This window comes from Pristiophorus japonicus, chromosome 8, assembly GCF_044704955.1.
Source record: "Pristiophorus japonicus isolate sPriJap1 chromosome 8, sPriJap1.hap1, whole genome shotgun sequence".
NCBI classification, from domain to species: Eukaryota; Metazoa; Chordata; class Chondrichthyes; family Pristiophoridae; genus Pristiophorus; species Pristiophorus japonicus.
In genome coordinates, this window is record NC_091984.1 from 49,755,977 (window position 1) to 49,774,092 (window position 18,116).

At 43.2% G+C, this 18,116-nt stretch overlaps 1 protein-coding gene across 1 annotated transcript in view; it reads left to right on the forward strand.

Moving 5' to 3' along the window:
* Positions 1 to 18,116, forward strand: part of atp6v0b (ATPase H+ transporting V0 subunit b) — a 49,523-nt gene that overhangs the window by 1,291 nt on the left and 30,116 nt on the right. Inside the window, exon 2 of the mRNA XM_070886767.1 lies at positions 14,187 to 14,235. Coding sequence (XP_070742868.1) covers positions 14,187 to 14,235 — 49 coding nt within the window. The remainder of the gene's footprint in view (positions 1 to 14,186; positions 14,236 to 18,116) is intronic.

Sequence of the window (18,116 nt, forward strand, 5' to 3'; positions counted from 1 at the left end):
CCCCCCCTTCTCTTTCCCCCCCCTTCTCTTTCCCCCCCCCTCTCTTTCCCCCCCCCTTCTCTTTCCCCCCCTCTCTCTTTCCCCCCCCTCTCTCTTTCCCCCCCCTCTCTCTTTCCCCCCCCTCTCTCTTTCCCCCCCTCTCTCTTTCCCCCCCTTCTCTCTTTCCCCCCCCTTCTCTCTTCCCCCCTTCTCTCTTCCCCTTCTCTCTTCCCCCCCTTCTCTCTTCCCCCCTTCTCTCTTCCCCCCTTCTCTCTTCCCCCCCTTCTCTCTTCCCCCCCTTCTCTCTTCCCCCCCTTCTCTCTTCCCCCCCCTTCTCTTCCCCCCTTCTCTCTCCCCCCCCTTCTCTCTCCCCCCCTTCTCTCTCCCCCCCCCTTTCTCTCTCTCCCCCCCCCCTTTCTCTCTCTCCCCCCCCCCCTTTCTCTCTTCCCCCCCCCCTTTCTCTCTTCCCCCCCCCCCTTTCTCTCTCTTGCCCCCCCCCCCCACAACCTGATGAAAATCAAGGGTTACAGTGATGTTAGGAAATTCTGCCAGAGATGTCTATCGTCCTGCAAGTGCTGGCACTAAACATGAAGCTGTGTTGCTATGTTTATACTTTTTTGTAGATTGGATCAAACCACATGATGGAATATATTCATTAATTACATCATGTTTTTAACCAGTGCACAGCGCCAGGGAGGTGGAAGGCTTTATGGGCTGGTAATTTTTTTATTAACAAAAATTTTTCTGCTCACCTCCAGACCCTAAGCAAGAATTTGTCAATGATGCTCAAAGTGCCTAACATTTTTGCTTGCTGTCATATCTTCCCTCTATTAATCTCTGCCCTGTTTTATCCTTTTTCCCTTTATTGCACTTTCCATATCTGTTTTCGTCTGGTTAGACCCTATCTGTACCACAACCTAGAAAAGTGCATTGCAAGGGATGTTGTGCAGATTCATCCGAATAATATCTGGGCTCCAAGGGTTAAATTATGAGGAGAGATTTCATAATCTGGGCTTGTATTCATTCCATGGAATATAGAATGCAATTTGCTTGGCCTTTTAGGAGTTGAAAGGAATTGATAGGATAGAGGGTCAGAAGGCCGTCTGTTCAAGCTACAATTCAGAGACTTGAGCACAAAATCTAGGCTTGACGCTCCAGTGCAGTACTGGGGGAGCACTGCACTTTTGGATGTGCCATCTTTCAGATAAGACATTAAACCGAGACCACGTCTGCTCTCTCAGCTGGACGTAAAAGATCCAAAGTCAGGGGTTAAGGTTTTGGAGTAGCTTATAATACTGGTAAATCAGTGCAAGTTGCCCAATAAAGAGACCAGGCTCTAAGATGCCTCTGTACATGGCTTTCTTTGACCTCACAAAAACCTTCGATTTTGTCACCCATGAGGGATTATGGTGTGTCCTTCTCAAATTTGGCTGTCCTCAAAAAATTTGTCACCGTCCTCCACCTGCTTCATGATGACATGCAAACCATGATTCTTACCAACTGATCCTCCACAGACCCAATACAAGTGCAGACCGGGGTCAAGCAAGGCTGTGTCATCGCACCAACGCTCTTGGACCTATTTTTCTATGTTACTATGTTTCTAAGCTCATGATCTACAGAGCAGTAGTGATACCCACCCTCTTGTATGCCTCAGAGACATGGACTATGTACTGTAGGCACCTCAAAGCACTGGAGAAGAGCACCAACGCTGCCTCTGCAAAATCTTGCAAATTCATTGGCAGGATAGGCGCACCAATGTCAGCGATTTCTCTCAAGTCAACATCCCTAGCATCAAGGCATTGACCACACTCGATCAGGTCTGATGGACGGGCTACTTTGTCTGCATACCCGATACTAGACTCCAGAAACAAGCACTCTACTCTGAGCTATGTCATGGCAGGCGAGCTTCAGGAGGGCAGAGAAAACGCTTCAAGAACACCCTCAAAGCCTACTTGGAAAAAATGTAATATCCCCACCGACTCTTGGGAATCCCTGGCCCAAGACCACTCAAAGTGGAGAAGCATCCGAGAAGGTGCCACAAATGTTGAGTCTCGTCGCCGGGAGCACGTGGAAGCCAAGTCCAAACAACGGAAGGAGCGTACGACAAATCAAGCACCCCAACCACCATCTGTCCCACCTGTGACAGAGACTGTAGGTCCCGCATTGATCTCATTAGTAACCTTAGAACTGGTTTTCGTGTGGAAGAAAGTCATCCTCGACTCCGAGGGACTGCCGAAGAAGAAATAGCAACTAACTGAACTATTTCCATTTGCTGGAGGCCATCTTGGTTCCATTTTATCATTTACAGTTGCAACATTTGTAGTGCATGTGTTCAAGTTTAGAATTCAAAAATGTGCACACGAACTTGCAAACTGCACTTGAAAGCTGATGTATTTTTTTTTAAATTGCGCAAAGAGCAAACTGCTAATTTCATTTGAAAGGCAGTGAGGAAATGCTGTTTGTGAAGGAGTTAAAGTTATATCAGTGTGTGAAATGTTTCAGTTTTACATAAAATGGGAAGTTCCACAGTTGTGATACAGCAGCATTATGCTAGTGTCAACGAAACCTATTGGGAACTGATTGTATTGGTAAAAGCTCTTTTTAAAAATATGGACATGCAATCCATAAAATATTGAGTGACTGGTCAATTTAAAGAATGCTTGGTGTATTTCCTTTGCTAACCTCTGTTTTGAGGTTTGTTCTATTACATAAGAACATAAGTAGTAGGAACAGGATTAGGCCATACGGCCCCTCGAGCCTGCTCCGCCATTCAATAAGATCATGGCTGATCTGATCATGGCCTCAGCTCCATTTCCCCGCCCACTCCTCATAACCCCTTATCCCCTTATCGTTTAAGAAACCTGTCTATTTCTGTCTTCAATTTATTCAATATCCCAGCTTCCACAGCTCTCTGAGGCAGCAAATTCCACAGATTTACAACCCTCAGAGAAGAAATTTCTCCATCTCTGTTAGAATAAAGGGACTCCCATTTACAAGATCATGCCCTCTAGTTCTAGTCTTCCCCATCAGTGGAAACATCCTCTCTGCATCCACCTTGTCAAGCCCCCTCATAATCTCATATGTTTCGATAAGATTACGGGGGAGGGAGGGGGCGGGGGGCCGTGGTGCTTAATGATGAAGAGCACTGCCACAATTATACAAACCATGTTCCTGAAATTGACCTCTTACAGTACCACCATTAAATAACCAAGGAAATAAGGAACTCGCAATGATCAAAAAACACTCGCACACTCTGCTTTTCATCAGCAAATGCTCAAAAAGGTTATCTGCTAGTCTGTTTTACAACCATTAGGTTTTAAAATGGTTAAGTTGCGAAATATTCTGATGTGGTTTGCCTATGCTTCCAGGATATTTCTCCAGTCATTTGTTTTCACTCAAAGCTACTTAAGTGAAACTGTAGTGATCTGTGCAAAATGTTGAAGGTACACGTCCACACTTAAAAAAAAACAACTTACTCTACAGTGAAGCATTTTAGAGCAGTGTTGACCAATATGTTAGCCACCTCCCGCCCCTCCCCACACCCCCTCCTTCCACCCCTCCCCCCACCCCCCTCCCTCCCTCCTTCCGCCCCTCCCCACACCCCCCTCCCTTCCCTCCTGCAGCATTCACAACCCTCTGGAGCAGAGAATTCCAAAGATTCGCAACCCTTCGAGTGAAGAAATTCCTCCTCGTCTCTGTCTTAAATGTCCTATCCCTTATTCTGAGACTACCCGAAGCCCTTCACTGATCACCCCTCAGCGTTGATGACCGATGGCAAAATGCTTTGAAGAACTGCGACATACGGAATGGATTCCTTATAGATGACCTCACAGTACAACCTGAAGGATGAAATCTTCCTCACAAACAGTGGACAACCATTAACCGCTTCAGAATTAATTATGGTAGAAGCTGCCACCTTCTCCACAGGTGGAAGTTTAAAGCATCCCCATTATGCGACTGTGGTGCTCCTAATCAGACCCTGGAGCACATCAGTGAGCACTGCCCTCAGAGAAGATGATGAAGAAGCGGAATCGCGTGTACTTCAATCTTTTTGTGGATTTGTTGATGAAAAGCAGAGTGGCCGATAAAAACAAAGCCGACTCTCATGGTGTTGGAATGCCGTGTTGATGCGAGAAGTTTTACAAATAAGGTTGATGAGCTACAGGGGCAAATTGTCACATGGCATTATATATTGGCTATAACGGAGATCTGGCTAAATATGGGCAGCAATGGGAACTGAACATTCCTGGCTACAATGTATTGAGGGATATGGAAAGAAAAAGGGCAGTAAGGGGGTGTGGCAGTATTGATCAAGGATAATACAGTTCTACAGAGGACATTATACTAGAGGGTTCAAAGACTCAATCTATTTGATTGGAGTTAATGAACAGAAAAGGAATGTTACATATCTGGAGTTTACTATAGACCCCCAAATAGTGAGAAGGAGATAGAGGAACAAAACTGTAGGCTAATTAAAGAGAAATGTAAAACTAATGGAGCAGTAATAGTAGGGGACTTCATTTACCCTGATAGAGACTGGGAAAAAGGTTACAAGAAGGGCAAAAAGAACATGACAAAAATTAGCAGGTAACATGAAAGGGAACCCAAAAATCTTTTATAAACATATAAAAAGTAAAATGATAGTTGAAGGAATGGTGGTGCTGAGTTAGGGACAAAAAGGAAATTATCTTGTGGAGGCAGAGGGCCTGACAGGTACTGAATGAATATTTTGCTTTTGTCTTCACAAGAGGATGTAGTTATCATAGTAGAGGAATGGGAATTAGTGATTTTGGATACGATAAAAATAGATACAAAGGAGGTGCAAAATAGGTTGGCATCACTGTTAACAAAACAGCTGTTCCAGATGTGCTGCGTCCTAGGTTGCTGAGGGAAGCTATGGTGGAGATAGCAGAAGCTTTGACCATAATATTTTAATCCTGAGTGGATATGGAGTGGGCCAGAGGATTGCAAATGTCACACCCCTGTTCAAAAAAGGGAGAAGGATAAACCCGGTAACTATCAGTATAATGCCAGTAATGAAGTAAAATTACTTCGAGTCCATTGTTGGGGACAAAATTAATTCTCACTTGAAGAAGCATGGGTTAGTAGACACGCCGCATTGATTTGTTCAAGGCAAATAGTGTCTGACAACCTGATTGAGTTCTTTGATGAAGTAACAGAGAGTTGATGAAGGTAGTGCAGTAGATGTATATATGGACTTTCATCTTGTCAACGTATTAAATAGTGAATAGGATAGTAGCAGACTTCAGGAGGCCACAGACAAACTGAGCAGACACATGGCAAATGCAATTTAATGTGGACAAGTGTGAAGTGCTGCACTTTGGGCGAGGCGGTATAATCGAAATGGTACTATTTTGAGGGGGTGCAAAAGCGGAGGGACCTGGGGATGCATATTTAGAAATCTTTGCAGGTGGCATGGCAAGTTGATGTGGTTAAAAAAGCATATGGGATACTTGGCTTTGTAAATAGGGCCATTGAATACAAAAATGAGGAAGTCATGCTAAACCTTTATAAATCGCTGGTTAGGCCTTAGCTGGAGTATTGTATACAATTATAGGCCGCACATTTTAGGAAGGATGTGAAGGCCTTGGAGAGGGGACAGAGATTTACCAGGTTAATACCAGGGATGCAGGACTTCAGTTATGTGGAAAGATTGGAGAAGCTGGAATTGTTGTTCTTCGAGCAGAGACAGTTAAGGGGTGACTTAGAGGTTTTCAAAATTATGAGGGGCTTTGCTAGAGCAAGTAGGGAGAAACGGTATCCTCTGGCAAGTGGGTTGGTAACTAGAGGTCATCGATTTAAAATAATTGGCGAAAGAATTCAAGGGAAAAATGAGAACTTTTTCAGTGTCCTGATCTGGAACCCACGTCCTAAAACAGTGGTGAAATCAGATTCCATAGGAACTTTCAAAAGTCAATTGGAGATGTACTTGGAAGAGGACAAATTTGCAGGGTTATGGGAGAAACCCCCCCCCTCATAAGTTGTGGGACTAAATTGGACAGCTCTTTTAAAGAGCTGGCACAGGCACGACATAACAAGAATTAGGAGCAGGAGTAGGCTATACAACCCCTTGAACCTACTCTGTCATTCAGTAAGATTATGGCTGATTTTCGACCTCACCTCCACTTTCCCACCTGATCCCCATATCTCTTGATTTCCCCTTGAGTCCAAAAATCTATCTCTCTCCATCCTGGCACATCCAAAGCCCTTTGGGGCAGAGAATTACAAAGATTCACAATCCTCTGAATGAAATAATTTCTTCTCATCTAAGTCTTAAAAGGCTGACCCCTTATCCTGAGACTATGTCCCCTAGTTCTAGACTCTACACCCAGGGGAAACAATCTCTCAGCATCTATCCTGTCAATGCCCCACAGAAATTATGATTAATGAGATCAACTATCATTCTTCTAAACTCCAGAGAGTATAGGTCCAATCCACTCAATCTCTCCTCACAGGACAGCCCTCTCATCCCAGCAATCAATCTACTGAACCTTTGTTGCACCGTCTCTAAGGCAAGCATATCCTTCCTTAGATAAGGAGACTAAAACTGTGCACTGTACGCCACGTGTGGTCTCTCCAAAGCCTTGTACAATTGTAACAAAACTTCCTAACTCTTGTTCTCCAACCCTTTTGCAATAAAGTCCAACATGCCATTTACCTTCCTAATTGCGTGCTGTACCGGCATGCTAACTGTGTTTCCTGTACAAGGACATCGCAATCTCTCAACACCAATATTTAATAGTTTCTCACCATTTAAAAAATGTTCCGTTTTTCTATTCTTTCTACCAAAGTAAATAACGTCACATTTCCCCACATTATACTCCATCTGCCATCTTACTCACTTAAGCTGTCAATATATTCCTTTGCGGGTTCTTTGTGTCTTTCTCACAACTTACTTTCCTGCCGAGCTTTGTATTGTCAGCAAACTTGGTTATGTTAGACACAATGTGCTCCCTCAGTGCTGTGAGGTTCTGTGACATGACTGTTAACCTCTCGAAACCAATTCATTGCTGCTCTGACGATCATTGAAAAGTACAAAAATAATATAGGATTTTGCTGGTGCCAAACTAATCTCACCAACACACTCAACATTTTACACAATCTAAATTATTGGTGTGCCTTTCTTCTTAGCTTGAGACCATGTTCACTGGTTTGCAGCAACCTTGAGCACATTCATCAAGGTTAAATGTACCTATTGCTTTAAGGATCTTAAATTCTTGAATATTACTTACCCTGAAATATCTCCTCTTTAGAGTAAACGATGCCAGGTTCTTGAAACTCTATATGTGGCTCCGATACTTAAATGAAAAATTCTCACTTCCTAGCTTTGAGGGAGGGATTCAAATTCCTGGGACATTGGAACCAGTTCTGGGGAAAGTGGGATCTGTACAAAAGGGACGGTCTGCACTTGGGCAAGACGGGAACTGATGTCCTAGGGGTAACATTTGCTAATGTAGTTCGAGAATGTTTAAACTAATATGGCAGGGGGATGGGAACCTATGCAGTGAGACAGGACGAAGTAATATGGAATCAGAAACAGATGGTAGAAAGGTAAAAAGCAATAGTGGAAGGCCGAGTAAACAAAGGCAAGAAACAAAAAGGGCCACACTGCATCATAATTCTAAAAGGACAAAGGGTGTTTAAAAAAGCAAGCCTGAAGGCTTTGTGTCTTAATGCAAGGAGTATCCGTAATAAGGTGGGTGAATTAACTGCAAATAGATGTTAACAGATATGATGTGATTGGGATTACAGAGACGTGGCTCCAGGATGATCAGGGCTGGGAACTCAACATCCAAGGGTATTCAACATTCAGGAAGAATAGAATAAAAGGAAAAGGAGGTGGGGTAGCATTACTGGTTAAAGAGGAGATTAATGCAATAGTTAGGAAGGACATTAGCTTGGATGATGTGGAATCTACATGGGTAGAGCTGCAGAACACCAGAGGACAAAAAATGTTAGTGGGAGTTGTGTACAGACCTCCAAACAGTAGTAGTGATGTTGGGGAGGGCATCAAACAGGAGATTAGGGGTGCATGCAATAAAGGTGCAGCAGTTATCATGGGTGACTTTAATATGCATATAGATTGGGCAAACCAAACTGGAGGCAGCACGGTGGAGGAGGATTTCCTGGAGTGCATAAGGGATGGTTTTCTCGACCAATATGTCGAGGAACCAATTCGGGGAGAGGCCATCTTAGACTGGATGTTGTGTAATGAGAGAGGATTAATTAGCAATCTCGTTGTGCGAGGCCCCTTGGGGAAAAGTGATCATAATATGGTGGAATTTTACATTAGGATGGAGAATGAAACAGTTAATTCAGCGACCATGGTCCAGAACTTAAAGAAGGGTAACTTTGAAGGTATGAGGCGTGAATTGGCTAGGATAGATTGGCGAATGATACTTAAGGGGTTGACAGTGGATGGGCAATGGCAGACATTTAGAGACCGCATGGATGAACTACATCAATTGTAATCCCTGTCTGGCGTAAAAATAAAAAAGGGAAGGTGGCTCGACCGTGGCTATCAAGGGAAATTAAGGATAGTATTAAGGCCAAGGAAGTGGCATACAAATTGGCCAGAAATAGCAGCGAACCCGGGGACTGGGAGAAATTTAGAACTCAGCAGAGGAGGACAAAGGGTTTGATTAGGGCAGGGAAAATAGAGTACGAGAGTAAGTTTGCAGGGAGCATTAAGACGGACTGCAAAAGCTTCTATAGATATGTAAAGAGAAAAAGGTTAGTAAAGACAAATGTAGGTTCCCTGCAGTCAAAATCAGGGGAAGTCATAACGAGGAACAAAGAAATGGCAGACCAATTGAACAAGTACTTTGGCTCGGTATTCACTAAGGGGGACACAAACAACCTTCCGGATATAAAAGGGGTCAGAGGGTCGAGTAAGGAGGAGGAACTGAGGGAAATCTTTATTAGTCGGGAAATTGTGTTGGGAGAAATTGATGGGCTTGAAGGCCGATAAATCCCCAGGGCCTGATGGACTGCATCCCAGAGTACTTAAGGAGGTGGCCTTGGAAATAGCGGATGCATTGGCAGTCATTTTCTAATATTCCATAGACTCTGGATCAGTTCCTATCGAGTGGAGGGTAGCCAATGTAACCCCACTTTTTTAAAAAAAAAAGGAGGGAGAGAGAAAACAGGGAATTATAGACCAGTCAGCCTAACATCGGTAGTGGGTAAAATGATGGAATCAATTATTAAGGATGTCATAGCAGCGCATTTGGAAAGAGGTGACATGATAGGTCCAAGTCAGCATGGATTTGTGAAAGGGAAATCATGCTTGACAAATCTTCTGGAATTTTTTGAGGATGTTTCCAGTAGAGTGAACAAGGGAGAACCAGTTGATGTGATGTATTTGGACTTTCAGAAGGCTTTCGACAAGGTCCCACACAAGAGATTAATGTGCAAAGTTAAAGCACCTGGGATTGGGGGTAGTGTGCTGACGTGGATTGAGAACTAGTTGGCAAAGAGTAGGAGTAAATGGGTACTTTTCAGAATGGCAGGCAGTGACTAGTGGGGTACCGCAAGGTTCTGTGCTGGGTCCCCAGCTGTTTACATTGTACATTAATGATTTAGACGAGGGGATTAAATGTAGTATCTCCAAATTTGCGGATGACACTAAATTGGGTGGCAGTGTGAGCTGCGAGGAGGATGCTATGAGGCTGCAGAGTGACTTGGATAGGTTAGGTGAGTGGGCAAATGCATGGCAGATGAAGTATAATGTGGATAAATGTGAGGTTATCCATTTTGGTGGTTAAAAACAGACAGACTATTATCTGAATGGTGACAGATTAGGAAAAGGGGAGATGCAACGAGACCTGGGTGTCATGGTACATCAGTCATTGAAGGTTGGCATGCAGATACAGCAGGCGGTTAAAAAAGCAAATGGCATGATGGCCTTCATAGCGAGGGGATTTGAGTACGGGGCAGGGAGGTGTTACGACAGTTGTACTGGGCCTTGGTGAGGCCACACCTGGAGAGTACTGTGTACAGTTTTGGTCTCCTAACTTGAGGAAGGACATTCTTGCTATTGAGGGAGTGCAGCGAAGGTTCACCAGACTGATTCCTGGGATGGCGGGACTGACATATCAACTGGGCTTGATTTCACGAGTTCAGAAGAATGAGAGGGGATCTCATAGAAACATTTAAAATTCTGACAGGTTTAGACAGGTTAGATGCAGGAAGAATGTTCCCAATGTTGGGGAAGTCTAAGGATAAGGGGTAAGCCATTTAGGACCGAGATGAGGAGAAACTTCTTCACCCAGAGAGTGGTGAACCTGTGGAATTCTCTACCACAGGAAGTTGTTGAGGCCAATTCATTAAATATATTCAAAAAGGAGTTAGATGAAGTCCTTACTACTAGGGGGATCAAGGGGTATGGCGAGAAAGCAGGAATGGGGTACTGAAGTTGCATGTTCAGCCATGAACTCATTGAATGGCGGTGCAGGCTCGAAGGGCCGAATGGCCTACTCCTGCATCTATTTTATATCAAGCAATGTACAAGTGGTTGTGGGGCTAAATATTGAAAAGCTATGGACATTAAATAGTTTGTATGGCATGTCCATCCACTGACTGACTGCGCCCTCCCAAAAGCCAAATTCTTCGGGAGAAAATGCTTCCTCACAACTCCTCCTCAGACCTGAACCCACAGAGTGGTGTCACATTCAGTTTTTATGTTTGTATTTAAAAAAAAAAACTTCCTAAAGCTGGTCCATGTGTAATGTTGGAAAGAGCTTGCATTTATATAGTGCCTTTCACAGCCTGAGGACATCCAAAAGTGCTTCACAGTTCATGAAGTATAGTCACTGTTGCAATGTAGGGAAACAATGCATCCAAATTGTGCACGGCAATGCCTCAAGCCACAATGAGTTAAATTACCAGATAATCTGTTTGTGAATTTGGTTGAGGGAAAATATTGGCCAGGACGCCCCTATTCCTCTTTTTGAATAGAATGAGGGCAGAGAGCACCTCTGTTTAATGGGGGGGAAAATTGCGGTCGGAGGCTTCCTTCGTTCAAATAACTCCGACCAGAATAAAATCTACAAAAGTCCCGGAGGAACGTTGAGATTCCGGTCGGAGGCCTAGATTCGCTGCGCAGCGCATGAGAAGATTCCCTTCAGGTACGTTATGCATGTACAAGCTGGAATCACGTGGGCCTGGGCCACCAATCACTATGCAGCATTTTCATTGATAAAAATGGGAACTCTGTACGGACTCCCGTTACTATCAATTAGAAAAATCCCAAATCACAGTATAATAAATAAGAACATAACAAATAGGAACAGGAGTGGGCCATACGGCCCCTCGAGCCTGTGGACTCGGCTCCACTTCCCCGCCTGCTCCCCATAACCACTTATCCCCTTATCATTTAAGAAACTGTCCATTTCTGTCTTAAATTTATTCAATGTCCCAGCTTTCACAGCTCTCTGAGGCAGCAAATTCCACAGATTTATAACCCTCTGAGAAGAAATTTCTCCTCATCTCTGTTTTAAATGGGTGGCCCCTTATTCTAAGATCATGCCCTCCAATTCTAGTCTCCCACATCAGTGGAAACATCCTCTCTGCATCCACCTTGTCAAGCCCCCTCATAATTTTGTACGTTTTGATAAGATCACCTCTTGTTCTTCTGAATTCCAATGAGTAGAGGCTCAACCTACTCAACTTTTCCTCATAAGTCAACCCCCTCATCCCTGGAATCAACCTAGTGAACCTTCTCTGAACTGCCTCCAAAGCAAGTATGTCCTTTTGTAAATATGGAAACCAAAACTGCATGCAGTATTCCAGATGTGGCTTCACCAATACCTTGTATAGCTGTAGCAAGACTTCCCTGCTTTTATACTCCATCCCTTTTGCAATAAAGGCCAAGATACCATTGGCCTTCCTGATCACTTGCTGTACCTGCATACTATCCTTTCGCGCTTCATGCACAAGTAGCCCCAGGTCCTGCTGTACTGCAGCACTTTGCAATCTTTCTCCATTTAAATGATAACTTGCTCTTTGATTTTTTTTCTGCCAAAAGTGCATGACCTCAGAATTTCCAACATTATACTCCATCTGCCAAATTTTTGCCCACTCAATTAGCCTATCTGTCCTTTTGCAGATTTTTTTTGTGTCCTCCTCATAAATTGCCTTTCCTCCTATCTTTGTATCGTCAGCAAACTTGGCTATGTTACACTCAGTCCCTTCTTTCAAGTCGTTAATATAGATTGTAAATAGTTGGGGTCCCAGCACTGATCCCTGCGGCACCCCACTAGTTACTGGTTGCCAACCAAATTGAACCATTTATCCCGATTCTCTGTTAGTTAGCCAATCCTCTATCCATGCTAATATATTACCCCCAACCCCTTGAATTTTTATCTTGTGCAGTCACCTTTTATGTAGCACCTTGTCAAATGCTTTTTGGAAGTTTAAATACATGACATCCACTGGCTCCCCTTTATCCAACCTGTTCGTTACATCCTCAAAGAACTCCAGCAAATTTGTCAAACATGACTTCCCCTTCATAAATCCATGCTGACTGCCTGACCGAATTTTGCTTATCTAAATGTTCTGATACTGCTTCTTTAATAATAGACTCCAACATTTTGCCAAACCATAGATGTTAGGCTAACTGGTGTATAGTTTCCTGGTTTTTGCCTGCCTCCTTTTTTTTTTTAAATAGGGGCGTTACATTTGCAGTTTTCCAATTTGCTGAGACCTCCCCAGAATCCAGGGAATTTTGGTAAAATACAACCAATGCATCCACAATCCCTGCCGCTACTTATCTTAAGACCCGAGGATGCAAGCCATCAAGTCCAGGGGATTTATCCGCCTTCAGTCCAGTTATCTTACTGAGTAACACCCCCTTAATGATTGTGGTAAGATCATCCGCCGCCCCCCTCCCCCCCCCATAGCCTCTTGACTATCCACTGTTGGAACATTGTTGGTGTCCTCTACCGTAAAGACTGATACAAAATATTTGTTCAGAGTTTCTGCCATCTCCATGTTCTCCATTACTAATTCCCCCATCTCATCCTCTGAGGGACCAACATTTACCTTAGCCACTCTTTTCTTTTTTATATATCTATAGAAACTCTGTTTTTATATTTTGTGCTAGTTTACTTTCATAGTCTATCGTCCCTTGCTTAATCATTTTTTTAGTTGTTCTTTGCTGGCTTTTTAAAGCTTCCCAGTCTTCTGTCCTCCCATTAGTTTTGCCCACTTTGCATGCCGTTGTTTTTAATTGGATACTGTCCTTTATTTCTTTAGTTAGCCACGGATGACTATCTTTTACACCCTTTCCTCCTCACTGGAATATATTTTTCTTGAGAGTTGTGAAATATCTCAAATGTACACCATGTTCATCATTACTGTCCTACACTTTAATCTACTTTCCCAGTCCACTTTACCCAACTCTGCCCTCATACCTTCATAGTCTCCTTTTATTTAAGCTTAGTACGCTAGTTAGAGATCCAGCTTTCTCACCCTCCATCTGAATTTGAAATTCAATCATGCTACTTCACATAAATAAAACACTACATATTTTAAATTAATTGAAATTAAATGTAATTAAATGTTTTAGAAAGTATATTTTTTGAATTTTTTTTTCTTGTAATAGTGTTAACAATAAACTTATCTTAATGGACAGGGTTATTAATATAAAAGAGTGTTTAAATTTAATTTTGATATATTTTAAAATTCTTACAGGCATAAAAGTTTGAAGACATTCGCTGGGCAAATAGCCCAATCTCTGCCGCGCGGATGTGCTTCTGCCGGGGATGCAGAGGATCTGTCAAGAGAAATCTTAACAGGTCGGAAAAGCTGGTTTTTGGCTTAAGTGCATCGCGCCCCAAAAAACGGCTTTTGCATTGCCTCGCTGGGTCTGTGCGCACTTCGTACACACCTGGCGAGGCGTAATTTTTGGCCTATACCCTCTGAAAACAGTAGAGCAATGAAGTAAAGTTGTTGCAGAACTATGGGCAGACTTAATTTTAAGCAGAACAGCAGTAAAGACCTAATGTGTATTTCATGAACCTTATTTTATTTCTGGATACAGCTATGATCTGATGCTGATAGCCAGTTTAAAGCATGAATAGATTTCTTAGTATACATAAAATAACATCTTTTTGGTATAAAATGTTTACTATTGAAAGACTTTTCATTGATCTCAAATGCTACTTTGTTTATTTCTATTGCAGGCATTTGTTACACAATATTTGACCTAGGATTTCGCTTTGATATAGGATGGTAAGTAATTTTAAAGAAACATTAAGTTCTTATTTATTTGTAGCATTTGAATTGGTCCTTTTAAATTATTTCCAAGCTGATTAGTAACAATCAGCATATTTTCAAAAAACCTTTCTCGCTTGTTTAAATTGAATGTGCACGAGCTGAATTTATACGTGTGCTTTCGGTTGGGGCTCTTCTGAGGTTCACTATTGTGAAACTTAAGTTTTCCAGGTTTAATATACTCAACTACTTAGCTCATGGTAAGTACAGGGAATAATTGTATCATTTATTCTATGTCATAATAATAACTGTTATTTATATCGTGTCTTTAACGTAGTAAAACGTCCCAAGGCGCTTCACAACAATTTTACAACATGTTGGATATTGACCGTTGAGGGAAAGCGGGAGAAGAAAGTGCAAAAAGAAGTTAACGGCTCTGGTCTGAAGCGGCAGCCAAAATGCGCATGCAGATAGACACAGGCGAAAAAACTAAAAGAAGAAATTCAAATTACATTGTAAATGATACAATAAGGAGTTTACAATAGTAAAATCAATATAATAGTTTAATTATAATTAAACAAAATTAAATAATATACCATAATTATAAATTAAGTTTAAAATGAGAAAATCATCAATTGAAGCAAATTAAATCAGTTATTAGCTTTCTTTAAGATTAATTCCCTGTCCAGATTAAATCAATATGGAAGAACCAATCACTGTCCTCCATCCTTGTGATGTCGTCATTTAACACTTTTTATTTCTCGTTTTGTCCCCCTGACAGGACCGGTAATAGCTCTCTGCTTGAGCTGCCTCCGTTGTCAGGGAAACGCTTATGTTTAAAACTCCATCCAGCTGCTCCAGATTCGAGCTGCCTCCGTTGTCAGGGAGGCGCTTATGTTTAAAACTCCTTCCAGCTGCTCCAGGCTCTTGGAGTAGCAGGATTTTGTTTGAGATGCTAAACAAAATATCAGCTGATGTCATATGTTTGGGGAGAACCTTTTTTTCCCCCTTTTATTTTCCTTCTGAAACCTTCCTGAAATCAAACCAGTATACTGCTTAAATAAAGGAGACTACAAAGGTATGAGGGCAGAGTTTGCCAAAGTGGACTGGGAAAATAGATTAAAGTGTAGGGCGGTTGATGAACAGTGGCATACATTTAAGGAGATATTTCACAACTCAAGAAAAATATATTCGTGAGGAGGAAAGGGTGTGAAAGAAAACCTAGAAACATAGAAAATAGGTGCAGGAGTAGGCCATTCGGCTCTTCGAGCCTGCACCACCATTCAATATGATCATGGCTGATCATGCAACTTCAGTACCCCATTCCTGCTTTCTCTCCATACCCCTTGATCCCTTTAAGCCGGAAGGGCCACATCTAACTCCCTTTTGAATATATCTAGCGAACTGGCCTCAACAGCTTTCTGTGGTAGAGAATTCCACAGGTTCACAATTCTGAGTGAAGAAGTTTCTCCTCAAAAGATAGCCATCTGTGGCTAACTAAAGAAATAAAGGATCGTATCGAATTAAAAACAAGGTCATACAAAGTAGCCAAAACTAGTGGGAGGACAGAAAATTGGGAAGCTTTTAAAAGCCAGCAAAGAATGACTCAAAAAAATTATTAAGAAAGGGAAGATAGACTATGAAAGTAAACTAGCACAAAATATAAAAAGAGATAGAGTTTCTATCGGTATATAAAAAGGAAAAGAGTGGCTAAGGTAAATGTTGGTCCCTAAGAGGATGAGATGGGGGAATTAGTAATGGGGAACATGGAGATGGCAGAAACTCAACAAATATTTTGTATCAGTCTTTACTGTAGAGGACACTAACAGTATTCCAACACTGGATAGTCAAGGGGCTATGGGTGGGGTGGGGGGAGGGAGGGAGAGAGAAGATACCGCAATCACTGAGGAGGTGGTACTCGGTAAGATAATGGGACTAAAGGCGGGTAAATCCCCTGGTGGTTTGCTTCCTCGGGTCTTAAGAGAAGTAGCGGCAGGGATAGTGGATGCATGATTGTTGTTATCTCAAATAAAGTAATGTAACTGAGTACTGTAGACGTAAGTGTGACCTTAGTTCCTTTATTCTAACTCGAGTGCTGGTACAGCATGGGAGGCCTGCTGATACACAGTGCTCTCAAGGGATGCTGGGATCCCTTGGGACTCCCAACAGGTACGCCCTCCGGTAGCGGTATAATACTGGTTACGTGGGGTTGCATACATAACATCACTCCCTCCCAAAGTCAATAGTACACTTATTTACAGGGTGAGACAATCTGGGGCCTTTTGCTCCCTAGTCGATTGTCTCTGTACAAATGTACACCTGTGCAGGTGTAGGTGAGTTGGTTGGTTCTTCGCTGGGCTGCTGGGGATGGTGAGTTCAGCTTCGTGGTCAACTGTGCTGTCAGTTTGCAGCTCGTCTGCGCGATCATGGTACATGCTTTGTTGATGCTGTCTGTCCTCGACGTGATCAGGGTGGACAAGAAAGAGCCTTGTTTTGAGCACCCTTTTCATGAACAGCTCGGCTGGAGGAACCCTGGTGAGCGAGTAGGGTCTGGTGCAGTAGCTGAGCAGGACTCTGGACAGGTGGGTCTGCAGGGAGCCTTCCGACACGCGTTTCAAGCTTTGCTTGATGGTTTGGATTGCCCGTTCTGCCTGGCCATTGGATGCGGGCTTGAACGGGGCAGATGTGACATGCTTGATCCCATTGCGGATCATGACTTCAGTACTGGTGAAGCACGACCCATTGTCGCTGACAAGGACATCAGGCAGGATGTGCATGGCAAACATGGCTCGTAGGCTTTCGATGGTGGCAGTGGACGTGCTTACAGACATTATTGCACACAATGCATTTTGAATAAACATCCACAACAACCAAACACATTTTGCCTAGAAACGGGCCAGCAAAGTCAACGTGGATCCTAGACCACGGTTTGGAGGGCCATGACCACAAACTTAGCGGTGCCTCCCTGGGTGCATTGCTCAGTTGAGAGCAAGTGTTGCATTGGCGCACGCAAGACTCCAAATCTGAGTCGATGCCGGGCCACCACACATGGGATCTGGCTATACCTTTCATCATTACTATGCCTGGGTGGGTACTGTGTAGGTCGCATATGAATGTTTCCCTACCTTTCTTAGACAAAACCACGCGATTACTCCACAAAAGACAGTCCGCCCGTATGGACATTTTGTCTTTGCGCCACTGGAACGGCAGGATCTCTTCATGCTGGACCAGCTCCCATGGAGGACAGTTTTTTTTTTACAAGGGACAATAGAGGATCCTGGCTGGTCCAAGTCCTGATCTGGCAGGCCATAACGGATGACTTTTCGTTTTCAAATTCATCCATCACCAAGAGCAAGTCTGCAGGCTGTGCCATTTCCACCCCGGTGGTGGGCAATGGTAGCCGACCGAGCGCATCAGTGCAGTTCTCTGTGCCTGGTCTGTGGCGGATTCATAGTTATATGCAGACAGCGTGAGTGCCCATCTTTGGATGCGAGCAGCGGTATTGGTGTTAATACCTTTGCTCTCTGAGAATAGCTGAGCGGCTTATGGTCAGTTTCTAACTCGAACTTAAGCCCAAACAGATACTGGTGAATTTTTTTTACCCCATAAACGCATGCCAGAAATTTTTCAATCGTGCTGTAGGCCCTTTCGTCCTTGGACAATCTCCTGGACATATAGGCGACCGGTTGCAATGTTCCCAATTCGTTTGCTTGTTGTAACACACACCTGACCCCGTATGAAGACGCATCGCAAGCTAGCAGTAAACGTTTACATGGGTCGTACAGAATAAGCAGTTTGTTGGAACATAACACATTTCTGGCTTTCTCAAAAGCAGCCTCTTGTGAATTCCCCCATACCCAGTCATCTCCCTTGCGTAGCAACACATGTCGAGGTTCTAG